The 21,732-nt window shown below is 44.4% G+C and overlaps 1 protein-coding gene across 1 annotated transcript in view; it reads left to right on the forward strand.

The window, feature by feature from the left end:
- The window catches only part of GLDC (glycine decarboxylase), a 114,849-nt gene that overhangs the window by 9,567 nt on the left and 83,550 nt on the right, over positions 1-21,732 (forward strand). The window contains exon 3 of the mRNA XM_025359401.1: positions 14,484-14,619. Within this exon, the coding sequence (XP_025215186.1) occupies positions 14,484-14,619 (136 nt within the window). The remainder of the gene's footprint in view (positions 1-14,483; positions 14,620-21,732) is intronic.

Here is a 21,732-nt window from a genome sequence, read left to right on the forward strand (position 1 = left end):
TATTTTATTTTCATTTAATTTTATTTATTTTCTTTGAGACAGTATCTTACTATGTCACCCAGGCTTGACTACAGTGGCATGATCACAGCTCTGTGCAACCTCGACCTCCCTGGCTCAGGCAATCCTCTTACCTCAGCCTTCCAAGTAGCTTAGACCACAAGGAGGACCACCACACCCAGCTAATTTTTAAAATTTTTTGTAAAGATGGGGGTCTCAAGCCCAGGCTGGTCTCAAGCTCCTGGGCTTAAGTGATTCTCTCATTTTGGTCTCCCAACATGCTGGGATTATAAGTGTGAGCCACCATGCCCAGATCCTATTATTATTATTATATTATTATTATTATTATTATTTAGAGACAGAGTCTTGCACTGTCACCCAGACTAGAGTGCTGTGGTGTGACTATAACTCACTCTAACCTCAAAACGTATTCAGTGCTATCAAACTGAAATCAGTTATACTGTATTATAAATATAGTGCTATTCTTGAGGACTCTTATGGTACATAGGACCATTTGCCCATACATAAAGTGCCCTAGACTACTCAGCTTTTGGTTTTTGGATTGGTGTTTGTTATCACCTTTGTTATCAGTGGGTTATTAAGCTGCTATTGCCAAATCTCCTTCTACAGCTTCCTCCATCTGCTTCCATTCTGCACTTATTGAGAGTCAGTTGTAGAAGATAAGATACTGCTTTAGGCACTTGGTGTACAAAAGTCAGGAGGTAAAAGACGATAAAGATATCCCCAGCTATAGGTTATAACTTATAAGGAAATAGATATTGAATAATTTGATGGGTCTGTGAATAGGATGGAGACTTAGTCTGAAGTTATGGCACGAGCAGAGGCATGAGAGTGTGGAAATACATGGTGGTTTGAGGGATGGTGAATAGACCATGTGGTTAGAATGTTAGATTGCAGAGGCACATGGAAAACAAGGTGTGGGGCCACAATATGGAGGGCTCAGAGCCAAAAGGGATTTATTTTTCCCCCTCTAAGTAATGGGTAGACAGGAGAAGTTACTATAGGGAGAAGTGGAAGGATTGATCCTGTGTTTTGCAGAGTGCCTCTGAGATCAGAGGCAGTGAAACCAACTGGGAGACTATTGGAGACTTTACATGTGAGATGTAAATGTGCATTAGTTCAGGTCCACCAGGTAGCAGACACCAAAATGATGTTAGATACACAAGACATTTTCATTGGGGGTAGAAGCAGGAGAGGGCAGGGGAGCCTCCAAACTAATGCAGGTCTAACTTTGGTGGAAAGGGAGAGAAGTAGAATGAAGACCGGGTAGAAAGAGTCTTACAGTACAGAGCAGATCTAAGAGAGTTTCCATCAGGCCCACATGGAGTCCTGGAGCTACAGCTGCCCGTGGAAGGAGTCTTATATCTCTAGAGAATGAATGAGTCTGCATTAGTTTTCCTGCAGAGCTTAGTCACTGGCTTGGGGCAGCCCAGGAGAAGCATGGCGGTTTTTTTGTTTTTGTTTTTTTGAGACAGGGTCTGGCCATGTCACCTAGGCTCAAGTGCAGTGGTATGATCTTGGTTCACTGCAACCTCTGCCTCCCAGGCTCAAGCGATCCTCCCTCCTCAGCCTCCCTAGTAGCTGGGACTGTTGGTGTGAGCCACCACGCCCGGCTAAATTTTGTATTTTTTGTAGAGACAGAGTTTCACCATGTTTCCCAGGCTGGTCTTGAACTTCTGAGCTCAAGCAACCTGCCTGCCTCTGCCTCTCAAAGTGCTGGAATTAGAGGCGTGAGGAGCATGGTTTTGGGTTTGTTTGTTTTTTTCTTTTTGAGACAGAGTCTTACTCTGTTGCCCAGGCTGGAGTACAGTGGCACGATCCCAGCTCACTGCAGCCTCCACCTCCCAGGTTCAAGCGATTCTCCCGCCTCAGCCTCCCAAGTAGCTAGGATTACACACCTAGCTCATTTTTGTATTTTCAGTAGAGATGGAATTTTGCTGTGTTGACCAGGCTGGTCTCCAACTCCTGACCTCAGGTGATCCACCCTCCTCAGCCTCCCAAGTGCTGGGATTATAGGTGTGAGCCACCATGCCTGGCCAGGAGCATGGTTTTTGTGTAGACATGGTGGTTGATCCAGAGAGGCAGGAGGTGAGGTGTCAGTCAGTTTCTAGATGGGGTAGTGATGTTGATGTCATTCATTAACAGAGGGGTAACAGGGAGAAGAGGAAGGAGAGATTGGGTCTTGAGCAGAATTGGGTTTTAGATATTCGTGGAATATGCATTTGGAAAAGTTGAAGCAAGAGTTGGAAAGTAGAGTCTAGAGATCCAGAAAGAGAAGAGATGGAGTTGCAGATTTAGTGAGTTTTCTGAATAAATTCGTGAGAATTAGTGAAATTTCCCAGGGATGGAGTGTGGGGAAGAAAGCAGAAACCAGGATATAGGGAAATAAAACATGCAGAAGAAGAGAGGCAGGGCAGTCTGAGATGAAGTCATCAGAGGCAGGAGGATATATTTTCAGGCAGTGAGTTGTGGACCCCTGTGTCATATTCTGGACCTTTCTTAGGCAGAAGAGGGAAGAAAGTCTGCATAAAGACATAAGGATCCTCCGAGGTGGGAGGAGTTGAGGGGCTACGGGTCTGAGGGTCTGACGATCTCTCTGCATGAGAGACAGGAAGCTGAGATTGAGCACTAGGGAAAAGTGAATTTCAGAAGAGCTATTGTGTGCATCTGGGTGGCGAGGACCCTCGATCGGCCTGCAGGCAGGGTCTGCTGAGAGCATCTGGGTGGTGAGGACCCTTGATCGCCCTGCAGACAGGGTCTGCTGAGATTAAATGGTGGGAATTTGTAAGGCCTGTTTGAGCGTCCTCCACCCCACCATCGGTCAGTGATCTGGAAGTAGGAACAGAGAAATGTGGTGACTGAGTTCAGCCAAGGGGAGGACTTCAAGGTCCGTTAGTCAGCTCAGTGAGGTTGAGAGAGAGGTGGGGCAGTCCCACCCACATTCTGCCTGGAAGCTCAGTGACCCGCCTCAGGAGGCTGGGAGTGAGGGCCCAGGCTGTATGAGGGCGGGTGCTAGAGAACAGGGACGTGAGCTGCTGTGGGTGAATCTGTGTTGTGACTTCCATTCTTTATGTCCTCTTCCCACCCCACTAAATAGCACTGTGCCTTGTTTTAACAAGTGTCAGTTATATGATGTACGAATAACTTTGATCTCATTTTGACTCAAATTTGCTTTACTTTTTGTAAGTCCAGAGTATTTATACAAAAATGCAAACTGAGAATTTTAGTAAGAATTCTCAATGCCTGTATCATCAACATGCTAACTGACTGAACAAGGAAGAAATAAAATTTTGGAAAATCTGAAATTATTGTAGACACTGCATTATTTTATACAACTTTCTTAATAGCTGCAGGTTTCCACTGATAAATGTTTCTCTGAGGCTCATGCACTTTGAGACGTAGTTGAACCAAATGTGGGAACAATTTGTGCATTATTTATCATCATGATTCTGTAAAGGGTGAGTTCCTGGGAATATTGAGCTAGCTGTATGTGGAAGTTTAGGTGAATTTTCATTGCAACATGTTGATTCACCTGTATTTTCCGAGCATTTACTATAAAAGATTACAATTCACTTGGTGTGATTCTGGGTTGGACCACAAATTTCTCCATATGCCTTTTTTTTGAGACGGAGTCTCGCTCTGTCACCAGGCTGGAGTGCAGGGGCACAATCTTGGCTCACTGCAGCCTCCAACTCCCTGGTTCAAGCTATTCTCCTGCCTCAGCCTCCTGAGTAGCTGGGATTACAGGCACGCGCCACCGCGCCCAGCTAATTTTTGTATTTTTAGCAGACATGGGGTTTCACCATATTGGCCAGGATGGTCTTGATCTCCTGACCTTGTGATCCACCCGCCTCGGCCTCCCAAAGTGCTGGGATTACAGGCATGAGCCACTGCGCCCGGCCCCATATGCCTTTTTTTTTTTTTTTTTGAGGCAGGGTCTCACTTTGTCACTGAGGTTGGAGTGCAGTGGCATGATCATGGCTCACTGCAGCCTCAACCTCCTGGGCCCAAGAGATCCTCCCACTTCAGCCTCCCAAGTAACTGGACTACAGGCATGTGCCACCACATGGACTAATTTATTTTATTTTGTAGAGATGGGGGTCTTGCTGTGTTGCCTAGACTGGTCTCAAACTCCTGGGTTCAAACCATCCTCCCCGCTTAGCCTCCCAAAGTGCTGGGATTACAGGCATGAGCCACCATGCCTGGCCCATATGCCTTTGATCTATAAAAAATTATCTTTTTCTCAAGCATGATACATTGTTTGAGTTGGATTCTTAGGACATAGCCTTCCCTTCTTGTTCTTGCTCTGCAGGCCATGACAATGTACCTTTGGGGCAGCAAAGAGAGAAAACAAATCCTCTGGGACTTCCACTGATTCTCATTTCAAACTCAGCATTTGGCCTCATTACATAGGTTAGTTGGTATTCCAGATAAATTCTATGAATTGCAATGTTTCTCTGTACATTTCTTTAAAAAACATTTGTAGAGTAAATGAAAAGGGGCCTCCCACAGGAAGGAGTATGATCCAAGTTCAAGGAGTAAAATAACAGACATAGCATCACTTGTCCCACTCCCCACTGTGAATGTTGTTTTGTTTTGCTACAGCTAGTAGGGTCTTGAAGTTGTGCATCTCTCGGGTGGTCAGGAATAGCTGCAGAGACTGCTCACTCCTACAGAGACAAGGAACCATGGAGTCATCAGAAACACAGATGGGACACGCCTCAGCTCCTTTTGAGTGGAGATGTCCTGAGGAGGGCGGTAACCCCTGAGGGTCATGAAGGACTGAAGGAGGTGTGGTATTAATTGGCTGAGCAAGAAGACAGGGAAGAGCCTGGCAGGATTAGAGCAAGGAGACTCAGAGCCCCAGGTTGGGCCGGCGTGCTGCTGCCCTGACCACATCCTCACACATGGCACAGCTCTGCTGGTCTGCAAGGATTTTAGGTTCAGTTTCCTCTGTACACTGTTCAGAGTGTATGGATTGGCTTGGCTTCCTGGAATGATTCAACACATTCTGTGATTCAGCTGACTTAGGTAGTGAAACCCTCCTCTGCCCAGGGAGGAAACTTGACAAGTAATAGGGAGTTGGGTCTATGGACTGGGTAAGTGGGCTTGATCCAGGTGGCTATAGGGGAGAGAAAGGAGTGCTATAAATGACTGGATGATGTTGGGGAAAGGCTCAGCATGCAGATGGAATTTGCATCCAAATTCTGAATTCCCTTCAGAAAGAAGAGAAAGTCCTGCTGTGCTGTCATTCATGGTTTGTTTATCTTGATTGACACCTAGCCCCATGCCATGGTTCCTACGCAGATTTACAGCCAAGGATTAAGATGTTGGCAAGAACAATCTGCCCAGGCAGTCTCTGTCCTCACATTCTGGCCCCAGCTTTCCCCTTACCCTCTAGCAGAGAAAGGCCTTTCTCAAATTGGTGACATTGGGCAAATTCAAATATGAGTGTGTTGGTTTTCAGTCCTGATGACTTCCTTGGAGACCTTTTTCCTAGTGTCTTGCCAAGCATATGGAGGGCGAAGAGTGAGGGAGGCTGTCACGCAGTTAGTGGCTGCTGTGTGTGAGGTGCTGCTGACTGGGCCCCCCAGAACCATGCTTTGTGGATGGCCTGCCGAAGCCCAGGACTGATGGCGTATACACCCACATACCCATGTATTTTACAAGGAGGATTTCATTCTACATGCAACATTTTAATGTTAATTTCAAATAAACAATATAGACACATTGTTCAAAACTCAAAAGCACAAAAATATCTACAGGGAGACCAGGCGGCGTGGCTCATGCTTGTAATCCCAGCACTTTGGGAGGCTGAGACTGGAAGATTGCTTGAGGCCAGGATTTGAAACCAGCCTGGGAAACATCGCGGGACCTTGTCTCTCTTAAAAAAAAGGAAAAAAAAAAAAGATATACAGTGAAAAGCAAGCCTCCCTCCCACATCTATTATCTTATATTTATTATCAATTTCTTGTGAATCATCGCAAAGATGTTCTGCTAATATATAAACATATGCATATATAATTATTTTAAAAATATAAATGATAACATAATATTGTATGTGTATATGTGTATATGTAGTGTAAAACTTTAGGTATAGCAATTTTAGATTGTCAAAGAAGCAAAAACCAAAACCTGAATACATTTTCCCTTATAATTGAGGCCAAAAGAAATTGTAGGGTTGTGTTTGGGGTAATGGGTTAAGGATGGGAAACAATGTGTGTATGTGTGTGTGTGTTTAGTTGTAGCAGGTATCTTGACTCATACAGATTGACTGTCCATGTTAATGACACTTTTCCAGTTCTTGTGGAAATTTACATAAATAGGATATTAAAACCTAGTCCTAGTAATGTACTGAAAATTTAACAGCTGTTGGGGGCCGAGTCGGGCAGATCACCTGAGGTCAGGAGTTCAAGACCAGCCTGTCCAATATGCTGAAACCCCATGTCCACTAAAAATACAAAAATTAGCTGGGCGTGATGGCGGGCGCCTCTAATCCCAGCTACTCAGGAGGCTGAGGCAGGAGAATCGCTTGAACCCAGGAGGCGGAGGTTGCAGTGAGCCGAGATCGTGCCATTGCATTCCAGCCTGGGCGACAGAGTAAGACTTCATCTCAAAAAGAAAAAAGAAAATTTAACAGCAAAATCACCTTATTGCTATTGGAAAGCATTTATTTGGTGCATTGGTTAGTGCAAAACTGTTGCTATTTTAGGCGCAATGGCAAGGGAGTTGCTATAGCAAGGCTCTTATGTGGAATGATGTAAAGACGAAATACTGAGAAGCAGCAGCAGTGCAAGTTCTTACCTGCAGTTCTTAGGAAGTGATACCTAGAGGCCACTGAACTCTGTTCTTCGTACATTAGGACCAGGAGATTACGCAATGCTCTGAGGCAGAAGAATAAACAAGGTCAGAAGCAGGCATTTATTCTGCAAGAAAAGAACTTACTGTGTAGGTTCCTGAAGGATTGCCTGAATTCCTTCATGGCCGAGAGTGCAAAATAATGCACAGTTGCTGGCTGCCCTGCATAGCTGTAGGCAAGCATCTGGAAGATGACGTCTTGTCTCCAAGTGTTTCTTTTTCTTTAGGCAGGGTCTCACTCTGTCACCCAGGTGGGAGTGCATTGGCGCAATCACAGCTCACTGCAGCCTTGACCTCCTGGGCTCAACCAATCCCCCTGCCTCATTCTTTGATTTTTTTTGGTAGAGACAAGGTCTCACTATGTTGGTCAGGCTTACACTCCTGGGCTCAAACAATCCTTCTGCTTCAGCCTCCCAAAGTGCTGGGATTACAGGCGTGAGCCACTGTCCCCGGCCTTCAATCATTTCTTAATGGACGCTCCCCTTTCTCATTTGGTCTCTTTCCCTGCTGGTTAGTTTCGTTTTAGTTCATGTTCAGGAATTAGGCTTGTGCACAGGAGCAAGCTGGTTTTGTCCAGTTGAAAGGAAAAGTGTGAGGAATGTGCTCTGCTGTGAGCTTTGCTCTGGTGGGAAAATCTAGTTTTCTTTTTCCCTTTCCCATCTGCTGCCCAAGGTTTGGATGGCACAATCATTTCTCAGAATGCTTCTTTTACTACGCAGGAGGAAAAGGCTGCCACTTTGGGATTTAAGGACCCCATACAGTTTCCTCTAGAAAGGGAGCTCTTTTCAGCAGAAGAGGTGTGAATTGTGTGCTTAGTTAGGATTTGGGGTTTTATTTAGACATCATCATGTCCCTTAATTTGGACTTAAAGACTGGATTCTGTGAAGTTCAATTTCAGGTTGGTTCAGCAGGTAGATCTCTGAACATGGACTTTTCTGTCTTCTCTCCTTTTCTCTGCATCTATTGCTGTCTTGACATCAAAGTAACTCAAACTCTGGGCTTCTAGGTACACTGGGCTGGCTCTCCTGCAGATCTGGCATTTCATGAGTGGGTCTGAGAAATGGCAACCAGTGAACAAACATTTGAAACAATTCAGACACTAACTAGGCTGTATGTTTGGGGAATTATTTTTATTATATGTGGCTGTGGAAGCCTGAGGTCTTAGATTTTATCACAGTAAGCTTACCCCTCTGTTCATCAAGTCACAGACAGTCTTGGCTTCTAGCTGGGAATTTTTCCTTGGGAAATTTTGTAGCGTTGGGCGATGGATGAGTGAATGGAAAGAAGCATGACTAGGGACTTGCCCTTAATGGCTCAAAAGTGTCCATTAACTTGTTGTATAGGGGACAGCTCATTCTATTAACTCACTTTGTTCTCAACAGAAGGTAAAATTGGGTATAACTACCAGGCTATCATGAGAACCAATCCAGGAAAACTCATTAGTCCCAAGCTGGATAGGGACAGAGTTCACAGGTCCTTGAGAAGTTTGGCTAGTCCTATAGAGACTAGAGTATATATTTATCGCCTTAGAAACTTCTTTGTCTCATGTTTGACATCTTTTATGCTTCTGGGTCTTATAGATATTTTGTTCTTTATTTAAACTAGTTTGCCTTTTTTTTTTTTTTTCCCCTAGATGGAGTCTTGCTCTGTTGCCCAGGTTGGAGTGCAGTGGCACGATCTCGGCTCACTGTAACCTCCCTCTCCCGGGTTCATGCCGTTCTCCTGCCTCAGCCTCCTGAGTAGCTGGGACTACAGGCACCTGCCACTACGCCTGGCTAATTTTTTAAATATTTTTAGTAGAGGTGGGGTTTCACTGTGTTAGCCAGGATGGTCTTGATCTCCTGACCTTGTGATCCACCTGCCTCGGCCTCCCAAAGTGCTGGGATTGCAGGCATGAGCTACTGCACCTGGCCCACTAGTTTGCCTTTTAAAATTTTCAGGTGTTTGATTCAAGTGTGTAAGACATCAGTGGCTGCTCTGCAGGATGCTGATTTGTATCTGGAGACCCGGAACTCATGTGGATCGGGCCAGTGGGTTCCTGGCTGGTCTAATGTGACATCTTCTCTTCCTTAACTGTTTGAGGACATGGGGCAGGGCAGGAACACTGCCTGAGTGGTAGGTGGAGACTGAAGGGAGGGAGATGGGAACTGGGCTGTACTCAGGGCTCTCTCACAAGGGGCTTGACCTTTACCTATTACCTCCTGGACAGCTCTGCAGAGAGGTATGAGGGAACGGGTTTTCTTGTGAAAGGAAAATTCAAATCTCTCTTCTACTTGAGAGTCTAGGGACTCCAGACATCACCATCCCCCATAGTAGCTCTGATGATTTTCACATTTGAATGAAACACTTGAAATTTTTAAAAGGCCAATTAGTATAAATGAAGAACAAAACAATTAATTATAAAGACCCAGCAGCATAAAAGTGGTCAATCTTGAAACACAGTGGCAGGCACCATCTTAGTTCTTGTGTTCCTTCTTCTGTCAAGTGAAAAAATAAACTACCATTTTCACCTTCCACAACACTCCTGTTCAATTGAGCTGCTTCTTTTTTTTTTTTTTTTTTTTTTTTGAGACGGAGTCTGGCTCTGCCGCCCAGGCTGGAGTGCAGTGGCCGGATCTCAGCTCACTGCAAGCTCCGCTTCCTGGGTTTACGCCATTCTCCTGCCTCAGCCTCCCAAGCAGCTGGGACTACAGGCGCCCGCCACCTCATCCGGCTAGTTTTTTGTATTTTTTAGTAGAGACGAGGTTTCACCGTGTTAGCCAGGATGGTCTCGATCTCCTGACCTCGTGATCCGCCCGTCTCGGCCTCCCAAAGTGCTGGGATTACAGGCTTGAGCCACCGCGCCCGGCCTAGGCTGCTTCTTTTTATTTTTTATCTTTTATTTCAATCCTGCTCCTTCTGTAGTCAATTGAGCTTCTTGACTGGTCTCCCGGAGCTAATTGTCAGGACTAGAGCAGTGCCCCACCCCCTTCGTGGGATCCTAGCCTCCCCCGTCCTTTGGGTGAGATCCTATCTACTCCTTCCCAGGAGGTGGCCTCTGCTGACCTGTAAAACTTTAACCCCACCTTTCCTATCAGTGGGAATGAACGTAACAGCTGGGGCTACTATCACAGGAGTGGAAAATAAAACCATAATAAAAAGACCTCCAAAAGTCTACAAGCAAAATCTAAACACATTTGAGCACCTCTATATGGGGCGACAGTGCAGATTTTTGCTGAAGGCAGGCAGAGGGGTGGCATTTTGTGTTCTCAGAGGGAAGCGATCTGGAGTTTGGTTTAGTTTAGGATTCTTCTCAGCTTCTAGCCCCGAGCTCCAGGCCTTCTGTCACCTCCATGACTTTCCTGAATCTGAGTCCTTGAAGTGCATTTTTCAGAAAACGTGGATCCTACTCTTCCCCTTCCTTTGGGTGAGAGCCTATCTACTCCTTCCCAGGAGGCGGCCTCTGCTGCAGACCCATACAACTTTAACCCCACCTTTCCTATCAGTGGGAAGTCACCTAACAGCTAGGGCTACTATCACAGGAGTGGAAAATAAAACCACAGTAAAAAGACCTTCCAAAAGTCTACAAGCAAAATCAAAACAACACATTTGAGCACCTCTATACGGGGCGAGAGCTAGATTTTTGCTACAGTCCCTCACTAGGGATTGTGGCTCTTGGCACAATAGCCAAATTCCTATCTCTCTAATCCTATTTTGTCTCCTGGGGCTGGGTATGAGGAAGGAGAGTCCTGCACTGGAAGAATTACGTTAGCAGTTTCACTCACTATGGGGACTGTTGGTTTAAATAACCCTTTTGGCTCCCACCAATGTCCATTTAGCTATTTCTAATTATTTCAACTACTATTACATTAGTTTTCTCCAGGTATGCAGCCAATTAACAGTCAGCCATTGAGTTGGTTCTCTCAGCCATGCTGCTTGTGGAACAACCTGACTGCAAGGCTATACTGCTTTCCTTTCCCATGCCAGGCCATGTGAGTGAGAGAGCAATCAGTGCAAATCTTTGGGCTAGATAACTGGTGGTGCTGGTTTGGCCTGCTGGTTTGACCTCTGGCCGCGTCACTCTGAGGGACTGTGGGGGAGGTTGCTGCACCCCTCTGCACAGACTTCCAACACATTCCAGTACCGTAGCACCAGCTCTCTTACGCCAGTGGATGATGTTGGTTAGTAAAGAGAATGGTACTATGGGGGTCGATTACTTCCACTAGTAGAATCTTAATGATGTGTGGGAAACCGTGTCTGGCAAAGTGCTGGAGTTCACCTGAGCCTTTTTTTTTTTTTTTGGAGACAGTGTCTCGCTCTGTCGCCCAGGCTGGAGTGCATTGGCGTGATCTCGGCTCACTGCAACCTCCACCTCCCGGGCTCAAGCAATTCTCCTGCTCCAGCCTCTGAAGTAGCTGGGATTACAGGCGCACGCCACCAGGCCCAGCTGATTTTTGTGTTTTTAGTAGAGACGGGGTTTCACCATGTTGGCCAGGCTGGTCTTGAACTCCTTGACCTCAAGTGATCCTCCTGCCTCAGCCTCCCAAAGTGCTGGGATTACAGGTGTGAACCACTGCGCCCGGCCAACCCGAGCCTTTTTTAACTGGTCAGCTGGGCCCAAGAGTATTACCATGTCTCCTAAAAATGACTGATACAGTTTCTTTATTAGTTTTCTGTGGCTGCCATGTACTATAGTACCACAAACTAGGTGGCTTAAAACAACAGGAGCCTGTTCACTCCCAGTTCCATAGTCAGAAATCAAGATGTTGGCAGGGTTGGCTCCTTTCTGGGAGCTCTGAAGGAGGATCAGTTCCCTGCCTCTCTCCCAGCTTCTGGGGGTTGCTAGCAGTCCGTGGCACTCCTTGGCCTGTGGATGCATTGCTCCAACCTCTGCTGCCATCAAATATGGAGTTCTTCTTGCGTGTGTGTCTGCATGTCCCAATTTTGCTCTTCTTATAAGGACACCAATCATTGGATTAGGGCTGACCCTAATCCAGCATGATCTCATTTTAACTTGATTACATCAGTGGAGACCCTATTTTCAAGTAAGGTTGTAGTCAGAGGTACCATGGGGTCAGGATTTGAAAGTATCATTTTTGGGAACACAGTTCAACTCGTAACACTCCTCTTACCCATCTCTCTCCTGAACTATAGTGCTGGCCTCTTACTGTATCTCCCTGGGCCAGGGTCTCCCCTCAGTGACCTTTCCACACCATCAGTAGAATTATCTTCTTATATTGTAAAAAGAATCATATTCTCCAGCTTGATTTCCAAAGGCTAAACTCAGTTTGACAGACAGAGCCCTTCACAGGCTGTTGTCATTGGAGAGCTGGACCGGTGTGGAACAGGGACCTGTCCCCCCTGCACAGGATCATAATTGAAGCTGGACTCGCCTACAAGGCACCGCTAATTAATCTTTCCTCCTACTGGGCGTCTGAATCATTCTGCCCCTAAGAAAATTATTTGGGAGGTGACTGGACTTCTTGCATGATTGTTCCTAGGGATGCTGTCCTTGCCTGTCTTCTCAGATGTGGGTTTATTGCATTTTTACTTATTTCCTAAACTTTCAGTGGAAGAAGGCAAGATCATCTTCCATAAGGTAGTTAGATTATATTACTCATGGAACTAATACCTTCAAGACTATCCACTCTTTTCTTTCTTACTCTACTCTGGCAAAGTACCATATCTCCTGTGAATTTATTTCCTGGGAAAGCATGTGGAGTGGGGAGTGTGTGTATGTGTGTGTGTGTGTGTGTGTGTGTGTGTGTGTGTGTGTGTGTGTGGTGGAGGGTGAAAGTATTTTACCTGAGGATAAAGATTGATGCAAATAATATTCAGATAGAGTTCAGTAGGGTTAAAACATGTTAAGTGTCTTCTTGCCAGTTTGCTGTCTTGGATTTTGCTGTATCTACATTTTTCTCTGATAAGGGAACAATAAAATAAATCATTTCCCAGAGTTAAGTGACTGAGTCCCTAAGAAGATCTTAAAGGAGACAGACATTTGCCTAAGTAGTTAAATCCCAGTTAAATTTTAGTAACACAATCTATCTCTATGCAGAGAGGCAAATAAAGAACCATATGATGTCATTTGTATCTAAAAAGTACCCTTCAGTGGCTGGGCGCGGTGGCTCACGCCTGTAATCCCAGCACTTTGGGAGGCTGAGGTGAGTGGATCACAAGGTCAGGAGTTTGAGACCAGCCTGACCAATATGGTGAAACCCTGTCTCTACTAAAAATACAAAAATTAGTCGGGTGTGGTGGTGTACACCTGTAGTCCCACCTACTCAGGAGGCTGAGGCAGAAGAATCACTTGAACCTGGGAGGCAGAGGTTGCAGTGAGCCAAGATCAAGCCACTGCACTCCAGCCTGCGTGACAGAGAAAACCCCCCTCTAAAAAAAAAAAAAAAAAAAAAAGGGTACCCTTCAGTGTAAGAGCTGTCCATGTAGCAACTCTCAATTTAGTCCAATGGATTAAAGTGTGAGACTGGAATAGTAATCCTTTAATTTAAAGTTGTGTGACCCCGGCCAAATGACTGTCTTCAATCCTCAGTGTCCCAGGCTGCATGAAAAGCATATGGTACAATTCCTGGCAGAATAATGTTCAATAAATATCAAATGCTATTATTATTTTGTTATTATACGAATGACCCGAGAAAGGGTCCCACCTGCATCCAAGTGCGTTTATACTTCTTAATTACCAAAGTGCCTGCATGAGAATGCTGGTAGAAACTGCATGAGGGTGTTTTGTTTTTGTTTTTGTTTTTGTTTTTGTTTTTGAGATGGGGGTCTCACTCTGTCACCCAGGTTTGAGTGCAGTGGCGCCATCTTAGCTCACTACAACCTCCACCTCCCAGGCTCATGTGATCCTCCCACCTCAGCCTCCCAAGAATCCCGGACCACAGGTGCGAACCACCACGGCTGGCTAATTTTTTGCATTTTTGGTAGAGACGGGGTTTCACCGTGTTGCCCAGGCTGGACTTGAACTCCTGAGCACAAGCGATCCACCCACCTCAGCCTCTCAAAGTTCTGGGATTACAGGTGTGAGCCACTGTCCCCAGCTTTGCATGAGGGTCTTTGATTACAACTGATATTTTCTATTTTTGGGTGATGGCCTTTTTATAAGTTGCCGTTTCAGTGACACAAAGGAGGAATGTGTAACTGAGTAGAACAGTTTTAGAGAAAATGTAGGTTATGTGTTAATTAGACTGAAGCCGTGTCTACTTCCAGAGAGTATAAGGCAGTTTAGAAGGTAAAACACAGTATTTTACTGGGAGTGAGACAGAATTTTTATTTAGCGTATATACAGCAGAAACAGAAAGGGAACAGAAAAAGCCTGGAATGAGGCAAGTGTAAAAATGGGCAATTCTAGCAAACAGAACTGAATAAGGAAGAGTCAAAACAATGACGAGGGGCCAACCTTGAGGAGAAATTGAGTGTTGTTTGGGAATTTTTTTTTTTTTGAGATATCGCATACAGTACTTAGTGTTGGTTGGATGGAAGACTCTTAACGTTTTCCATATAGTTATTCTCTCATAAATATTCAAACAAAGTGAGGGTTTTAAACTGTAATTAGAGCTCCTTTCTGAGACATCTTCTCTCTGTAACATTTCTCTTTTTCCCACAATCAGGTGAAAATGAAATCCTTGCAACTCTGCATGCCATTTCAAGCAAAAACCAGATCTGGAGATCATATATTGGCATGGGCTATTATAACTGCTCAGTGCCACAGACGATTTTGCGGAACTTACTGGAGAACTCAGGATGGTAATGTATTTCTCGGTTCAGGAACAGGACTACTATGATTTGCATAATTCTCTCCATCCTCCATCTGTCCCCTGGCAGTCTCAGAGACTCCACACTGACACCCACCCCCCAGTGCTGTGCCAGCCTCCGGGAACCTACCAGGTTTCTCCGGATTGAGAAATGTTCTTGCTCAAATGTTGAGGAAATAGAAGTTTCTTCCCACTTCTAGTCCCATAAAATCTGCTAGGATGCTAAATTGTGGATCTGGTCATCTCTTCCTCTTCTCCAACTTAATTTCTGTGCTGTATTTGAGTAAGATGTGAAACCTGCAGGTGGGTAGATTCAGGGCTTTACTCCTCCTTGGAGACCCTGGGACTTAGGCTACTTCTGAGCTGTCTCAGTGAGTCAGTGGTGGAGTCTGGGAGAGAATCTTGGTCCACTGTCTTCTGTCAGGATTCCACCTGACCACCCTGCCTAGATGGAGTCTTGCTGTGTATCCCAGTCTGGAGTACAGTGGCATGATCTTGGCTCATTGCAACCTCTGCCTCCCAGGTTCAAGCAATTCTCCTGCCTCAGCCTCCCAAGTAGCTGGGATTACAGGTGCGCGCCATATGCTGGACTAATTTTGTATTTTTAGTAGAGACAGGGTTTCACCATGTTGGTCTTGAACTCCTGACCTCAGGTGATCTGCCCGCCTCGGCCTCCCAAAGTGTTGGGATTACAGGCATGAGCCACCACACCCGGCTCTTCTGTCAGGATTTTTAAGGGGGACAGATAATCGTGTTCCCTTCCCCTTCCACCCCCAAAATTTTTGATTCACAACTAACAAAAAGACATAGTGTTGGAGATCATAATATCAGCTTTATTGCTAGCACTTTCTAGAGAAAGAGAACATGTGCATTCTGTAGACAGGCTCTTCTAGAAAAGATAAGAGAGAAGCCTGGGCTATGCATGCTCAGTTACTTATTCCAGTCTCACCTCAACAGTTAGATAAATCACTCCTTTTTTTTTTTCTCCCTGAGACAGAGTCTCACTCTGTCGCCCAGGCTGGAGTGCAGTGGCACAATCTCAGCTCACTGCAACCTCTGCCCTCTGAGTTCAAGCGATTCTCCTGCCTCAGCCTCCAGAGTAACTGGGAATATAGGCGCCAGCCACAGCGCCTGGCTAATTTTTTGCATTTTTAATAGAGACAGGGTTTCACCATCTTGGCCAGGCTGGTCTTGAACTCCTGACCTCGTGATCCACCCGCCTCGGCCTCCAAAGTGCTGGAATTACAGGCATGAGCCACCGCGCCGGGCCATCACTCCTACTTCTAGGGGTGTGTGTGTGTGTGTGTGTGTGTGTGTGTGTGTGTCCATTTGTGTCTGTCTCCTGTCCACTCTGGTCCTCACTGATGGTGGGGTGTGTGTGTGTGTGTGTGTGTGTGTGTGTGTGTCTGTCCATCCATGTTTGTGTCTCCTGCCCACTCCAGCCCTCACTGATAGAACAACACTGAAAGCATTTCTCCTGCATTTGAGAAAATACTTCTAGTCCACTTCCATGCTATTTCATTGTTTTCCATTGCTGTTTGCTGTTTGCTGTATGATGTAAATAATCAAATAGGCCAGGCCGGGGGCTCATGCCTGTAATCCCAGCACTTTGGGAGCCTGAGGCGGGTGGATCACCTGAGGTCAGGAGTTTGAGACCAGCCTGACCAACATGGAGAAACCCCGTCTCTACTGAAAATACAAAATTAGTCGGGCATGGTGGCACATGCCTATAATCCCAGCTACTTGGGAGGCTGAGGCAGAAGAATCGCTTGAACCTGGGAGGCGGAGGTTGTGGTGAGCCGAGATTGCAGCATTGCACTCCAGCCTGGGGAGTTCAGGACATCTGCCTCTTCTGTTCATTGGGAAATAATGTTTAACTGTGGAGGAGGAAAGGTGGGGACTCCTAAGTCCTTCTTTCCCATCTTTTTGGATTGGTGCCATTTTAGACACCAGAAACATTGAGTTAAAATTTTATTTCAAATGAAATTTTAAGACTTAAAATTTTTAGTCTTAAAAGGAAGACATCTTGTTTGAAAATATAGGTGTACACTTTTCATTTCCAGCATGGAAACAAATCAAATATAGATGAAGTATGATGATAATTCCCAGGTGATTTTTTAAAAGTTAGTTTGTGGAAGAGATAACTTTAATTTCTAGCAGGATCATCATGATATGAGGACAGAGTAAGTTGATGCCTCTGCAATTCAAAGGTATTCCTAGCAAGGGGCACATACTGGCTTTCAGATTAACATATGTAAAAACCAACTTTCCTAAAGGCAATTCAGGTTTCACTAATGGAAAATCATAAGTTGCATCAACAGGAGCTTTTGAAATACCCAAGTACATGCTCCCAATCAATGAGTGTTAACAATTTGATCAACACTTTGCATCTTTGTCTGCTTTTCCATCATTCCAAACATAATCCTGGTGCGTGCATGCTCTTTGTCCTAGATGCAATTATTTTTATCATTATAGGAGCCAGATGTCTCAGCACAATCATTCCTGTATTGCTGTCTCTGTACATAACCCTTAGTTTCAGTATGTTCCACTTTATTAATAAGGGGACAGGAAAATCAAAGAACTAATTTCTCTGTAGTGTATGTGAATGCGTTTGCATTCATGAAGGCTTCTTTTTCATTGTGGTATTGGTAAAAATTTGAATGGTAAACTCCAAGGTTAATTTCAAAAGAAAATGGCCTGTTTCTCTTCCCCCTTAAGAAAAGCCTCAAAAGTACATGAACGGGCTGCAGCATTCCAGCCGTCTGAATACTGGCCAGCAGCCTTTGCTCTTGGTGACTATACAGAATATTCACCATATTGCTTTCTGGCTGTGGGCGGATGTTAATTTACTGTAGGAGCAGCCAGTGTTTTGAGAAGGAGATGATGTTGTCCTATACTTTTCATTTGTTTTTCGGGTGCATTCTAAATACTGTCTCTTTCTATTCTCTGAAAGCTGATCTGAACCAGAGAGTGATACTGCGCCCCACCACTGCTGATAGGGAGGGCTGTGCATATGTGGGTGGTAGACTTCACATTATCATCCTTCTGAATGGTTTCCATAGAGATGGAACCAACAAATTCCGGTGACGTGAGGGGAAAATAAATGGATGACATAGCCTCGAAAGAAAACAAACATTTGGGCTCTTGAAAGACAATTTACATCAGGTCTAGAATTTATTTTACGGGGTTCACTATTCCAAATTTTCAACTACTGATAACATCAGAACATTTACATTTTCCTTGTAGCTATTTCTGTTTGGTATAATTTTGGCAGCAGGGTTAAAATGAGAGAATCTCAGGAGTGTTTGTCCTGCAAACCCCCATGACCCCCTTTCCCAATTAATTCCAAAAGACAGTCAAAATGATAGAGAACACTGAATATTTCGGGTGAAATGTTAATGCCATGTTGAATATATCAAGCCTCCTGTTTGAGCTGAGCTAAATGCCTTCTTGGATGTGCAGATACCTTTTTACATGTTAAAATATATTTAGGGGCCGGGCGCGGTGGCTCAAGCCTGTAATCCCAGCACTTTGGGAGGCCGAGATGGGCGGATCACGAGGTCAGGAGATCGAGACCATGCTGGCTAACACGGTGAAACCCCGTCTCTACTAAAAAATACAAAAAATTAGCCGGGCGAGGTGGCGGGCGCCTGTGGTCCCAGCTACTCGGGAGGCTGAGGCGGGAGAATGGTGTGAACCCAGGAGGCGGAGCTTGCAGTGAGCTGAGATCCGGCCACTGCACTCCAGCCTGGGCGACAGAGCGAGACTCCGTCTCAAAAAAAAAAAAAAAAATATATATATATATATATATATATATTTAGGAACAAACCAGTTGAGTTAGTCAGTTGGAACATAGACTTTATAGATCACAGACACATTTTCTTAATCACTATGTTTTACCTAATTGAGTCAAACTCTTGTAAACATGATGGCAGGCCTTTTGATAGCATTTTTCTCCTGAAATGAGGGTTATTTATCATCCCTCAGATCCGAGGCTTACTGTCCTTTAATAGATCATTGTTAAGAGCATTAATACCTGTTTTATTTCAGTAGTGCCAAAAACCTGTAGACTAATACAAGAAGTTTACAGTGAAAGGAGTGAGATTACATATTTGGCATCTTTGCAAAACAACAATTTTAAAGGTCTCTACCTTTAGCAGTGCTAAATAACATTAACCTCACCTTGGACTTATAAAAGAGTTGAGAGAGAAATATTACATAAGGGATGAAAAAGATGTAACTAATTAGAATAAATAGTTTTTAAGTGGAAATATGTAATAATATCTAAATAGAATTCTGGGGAAGTCCTTTTGGGAAAGGTCTATCAGCATATGCTTTAAACATTTTTTTGAAGATGAAAATGAAAAAAAACTCCAACTTTTCAAGAGCCAGTGGGTCACTGAAAATACTGATCTTAAGCCAGGCATGGTGGCTTGTGCCTGTGGTTCCAGCTCCTTGGGAGGCCGAGGCAGGAAGATCACATGAGTCCAGAAGTTTGAGGCTATAGTGCCCAATCATTGCACCTGTGAACAGCCACTGCACTCCAGCCTGGGTAGCATAGCACAAGCCTGTATACAAACAACAGAAAAGAAAATACTGATTAGGCCAAGTGCGGTGGCTCACACCTGTATCCCAGCACTTTGGGAGGCCGAGGTGGGCAGATCAGTTGAGGTCAGGTGTTTGAGACCAGCCTGGCCAACATGGCGAAACCCTCTCTCTACAAAAAATACAAAAAAATGTAGCCAGGCATAGTGGTGGGCACCTGTAATCTCGGCACCTGTAATACTCGGGAGGCTGAAGGAGGAGAATCACTTGAACCCAGGAGGAGGAGGCTACAGTGAGTGGAGATTGCACCACTGCACTCTAGCCTGGGTGACAGTGAGACTCCGTTTCAAAAAAAAAAAAAGAAAAAGGAAAAGAAAATACTGGTTAAATACTAAGTTGTTTTTTTTTTTTAGACAGGGTCTCTGTCTGTCACCTGGACTAGCACACAGTGGTGCTCTAATAGCTCACTGTAAACTGGAACTCCTTGGCTCACCTAATCCTCCCACCTCAGCCTCCTGAGTAGGTGGGACTTACAGGTTTCTCGGCAGGCTAATTTTTTTTTTTTTTTAATTTTTAATAGAGACAAGGTTTCTCTATGTTGCCCAGGTTGATCTTGAACTACTTGCCCCAAGAGATTTTCCTCCCAAAGTGCTGACAGGTGTGAGCCACCACACCTAGCCTGTATACTGAGTCTTAAAACACATAGACACATATAGACAGAAAACTAGGGATTTTAAAAGTTTTTGAGTGTTCTTATAAATTCAAAATAATTTACAGATGCTAATTTACGGTTGCTATTATTGACTTGAATAATCTTTGGACAGTACATTAGTCTGATTTGAGCGTTAAGAAAAATCTCTCATATAGACGATGTTATTTCCACTGAGAGCCAAGAGATACTGGCTAGAGCGAGGTTTTAGTTATTTGTCCCCATTCACAAGTACACTCATGCCCTGTGTAGTGATATTTTGGTCACTGACAGATTGTGTATATGACAGTGGTCCCATAAAATTGTATTTCTGTATTTTTACTGTAACTTTTCTGTATTTAGAAACACAAATACTTAACCATTGTTTTACAATTGCCTATAGTATTCAGTACAGTTACATGCTGTACATGTTGGTAGCCTGGGAGTGATAGGCTATGCCATGTAGCCTAGGTGTGTAGTAGGCTATACCTTCTAAGTACATGTAAGTACACTCTTTGAGGTTCACACAACAATGACTAAATCACCTAATGATGGATTTCTCAGAACACGTTTCTGTTAAGCCATGCATGACTGTAGAAAATTAGTAAGATTAAGCCTTGGCACAGTGGCTCACTCCTGTTATCCCAGAAATTTGTGAGGCTGAGATGGAAGGATCACTTGAGCCCAGGAATTTGAGACCAGCCTGGACAACATAGTAATACCCTGTCTCTATTAAAAAAAAAAAAAAGATTAAAACCCAGGGCTTCAGCTGGGTGTGGTGGCTCACACCTATAATCCCAACATTTTGGGAGGCTGAGGTGGGCGGGGTCGTTGAGCCCAGGAGTTTGAGACCAGCCTGGCCAACATGGTGAAACTCCATCTCTACAAAAAAATATAAAAATTAACTGGGCGTGGTGGTGCATACCTGTAGTCCCAGCCACTCGGGAGGCTGAGGTGCAAGGATTGCTTAAGACCAGGAGGTGGAGGTTGCAGCGAGCCAGGATCAGGCCACTGCACTCTAGCCTGTGTGACAGAGCAAGACTCTGTCTCAAAAAACAAAACAAAAACAAAAACTCAGTGCTTCTTAATACTTAGTAGTTTTCAAGATGCAGGGATACTGTAAATCACTGTACTGTTTAAGAGAATGCAGACAGATATGCTCTTTCTGAAGAGGAACATGGCACCAAGCGCTGGGAGCCTCAGAACTAATTATCAGACTGGGCGTGATAATTACGCGTGACTCACACCTGTAATCCCAGCACTTTGGGAAGCCAAGGTGGGCGGATCATCTGAGTCGGGAGTTCGAGACCAGCCTGGCCAACATGGTGAAACTCTATCTCAACTAAAAATACAAAATTTAGCTGGGTGTGGTGTCGCAAACCTGTAATCCCAGCTACTCAGGAGGCTGAGGCAAGAGAATGGCTTGAACCCAAGAGGTGGAGGTTGCACTGAACCGAGATGGCGCCACTGCCCTCCAGCCTGGATGACAGAGCAAGACCCCATCTAAAAAACAAAAGCCCCAAAAAACTAATTATCACATATAATTTGGAATTCTACTTCTAAGAATGTATCCTTAGGAAATAAGACAGAGATAAGGATCTTCACTATTATGCCATTTCTAATATTTGAAATCAAAAGTAGTATTCAACTGGAAGGAATGCATTAAATAAATTAAGATTTACATGAAGAAATTATAACTTAAATAATTTATTTCATAAATTATTTAATACCATAGAGCAGTTAAAATTATGTTTTTGAATTGTATTTAAAGATGTTAGACATTGTTCATGGAATAATGTTAACTGAAAAAAGTTAAGATACAAAAACTTCTTTTATTTTTAGTAGAGACAGAGTCTTGCTATGTTGCCCAGG

Source organism: Theropithecus gelada, chromosome 15 (assembly GCF_003255815.1).
Source record: "Theropithecus gelada isolate Dixy chromosome 15, Tgel_1.0, whole genome shotgun sequence".
In the NCBI taxonomy this organism is placed as follows: domain Eukaryota; kingdom Metazoa; phylum Chordata; class Mammalia; order Primates; family Cercopithecidae; genus Theropithecus; species Theropithecus gelada.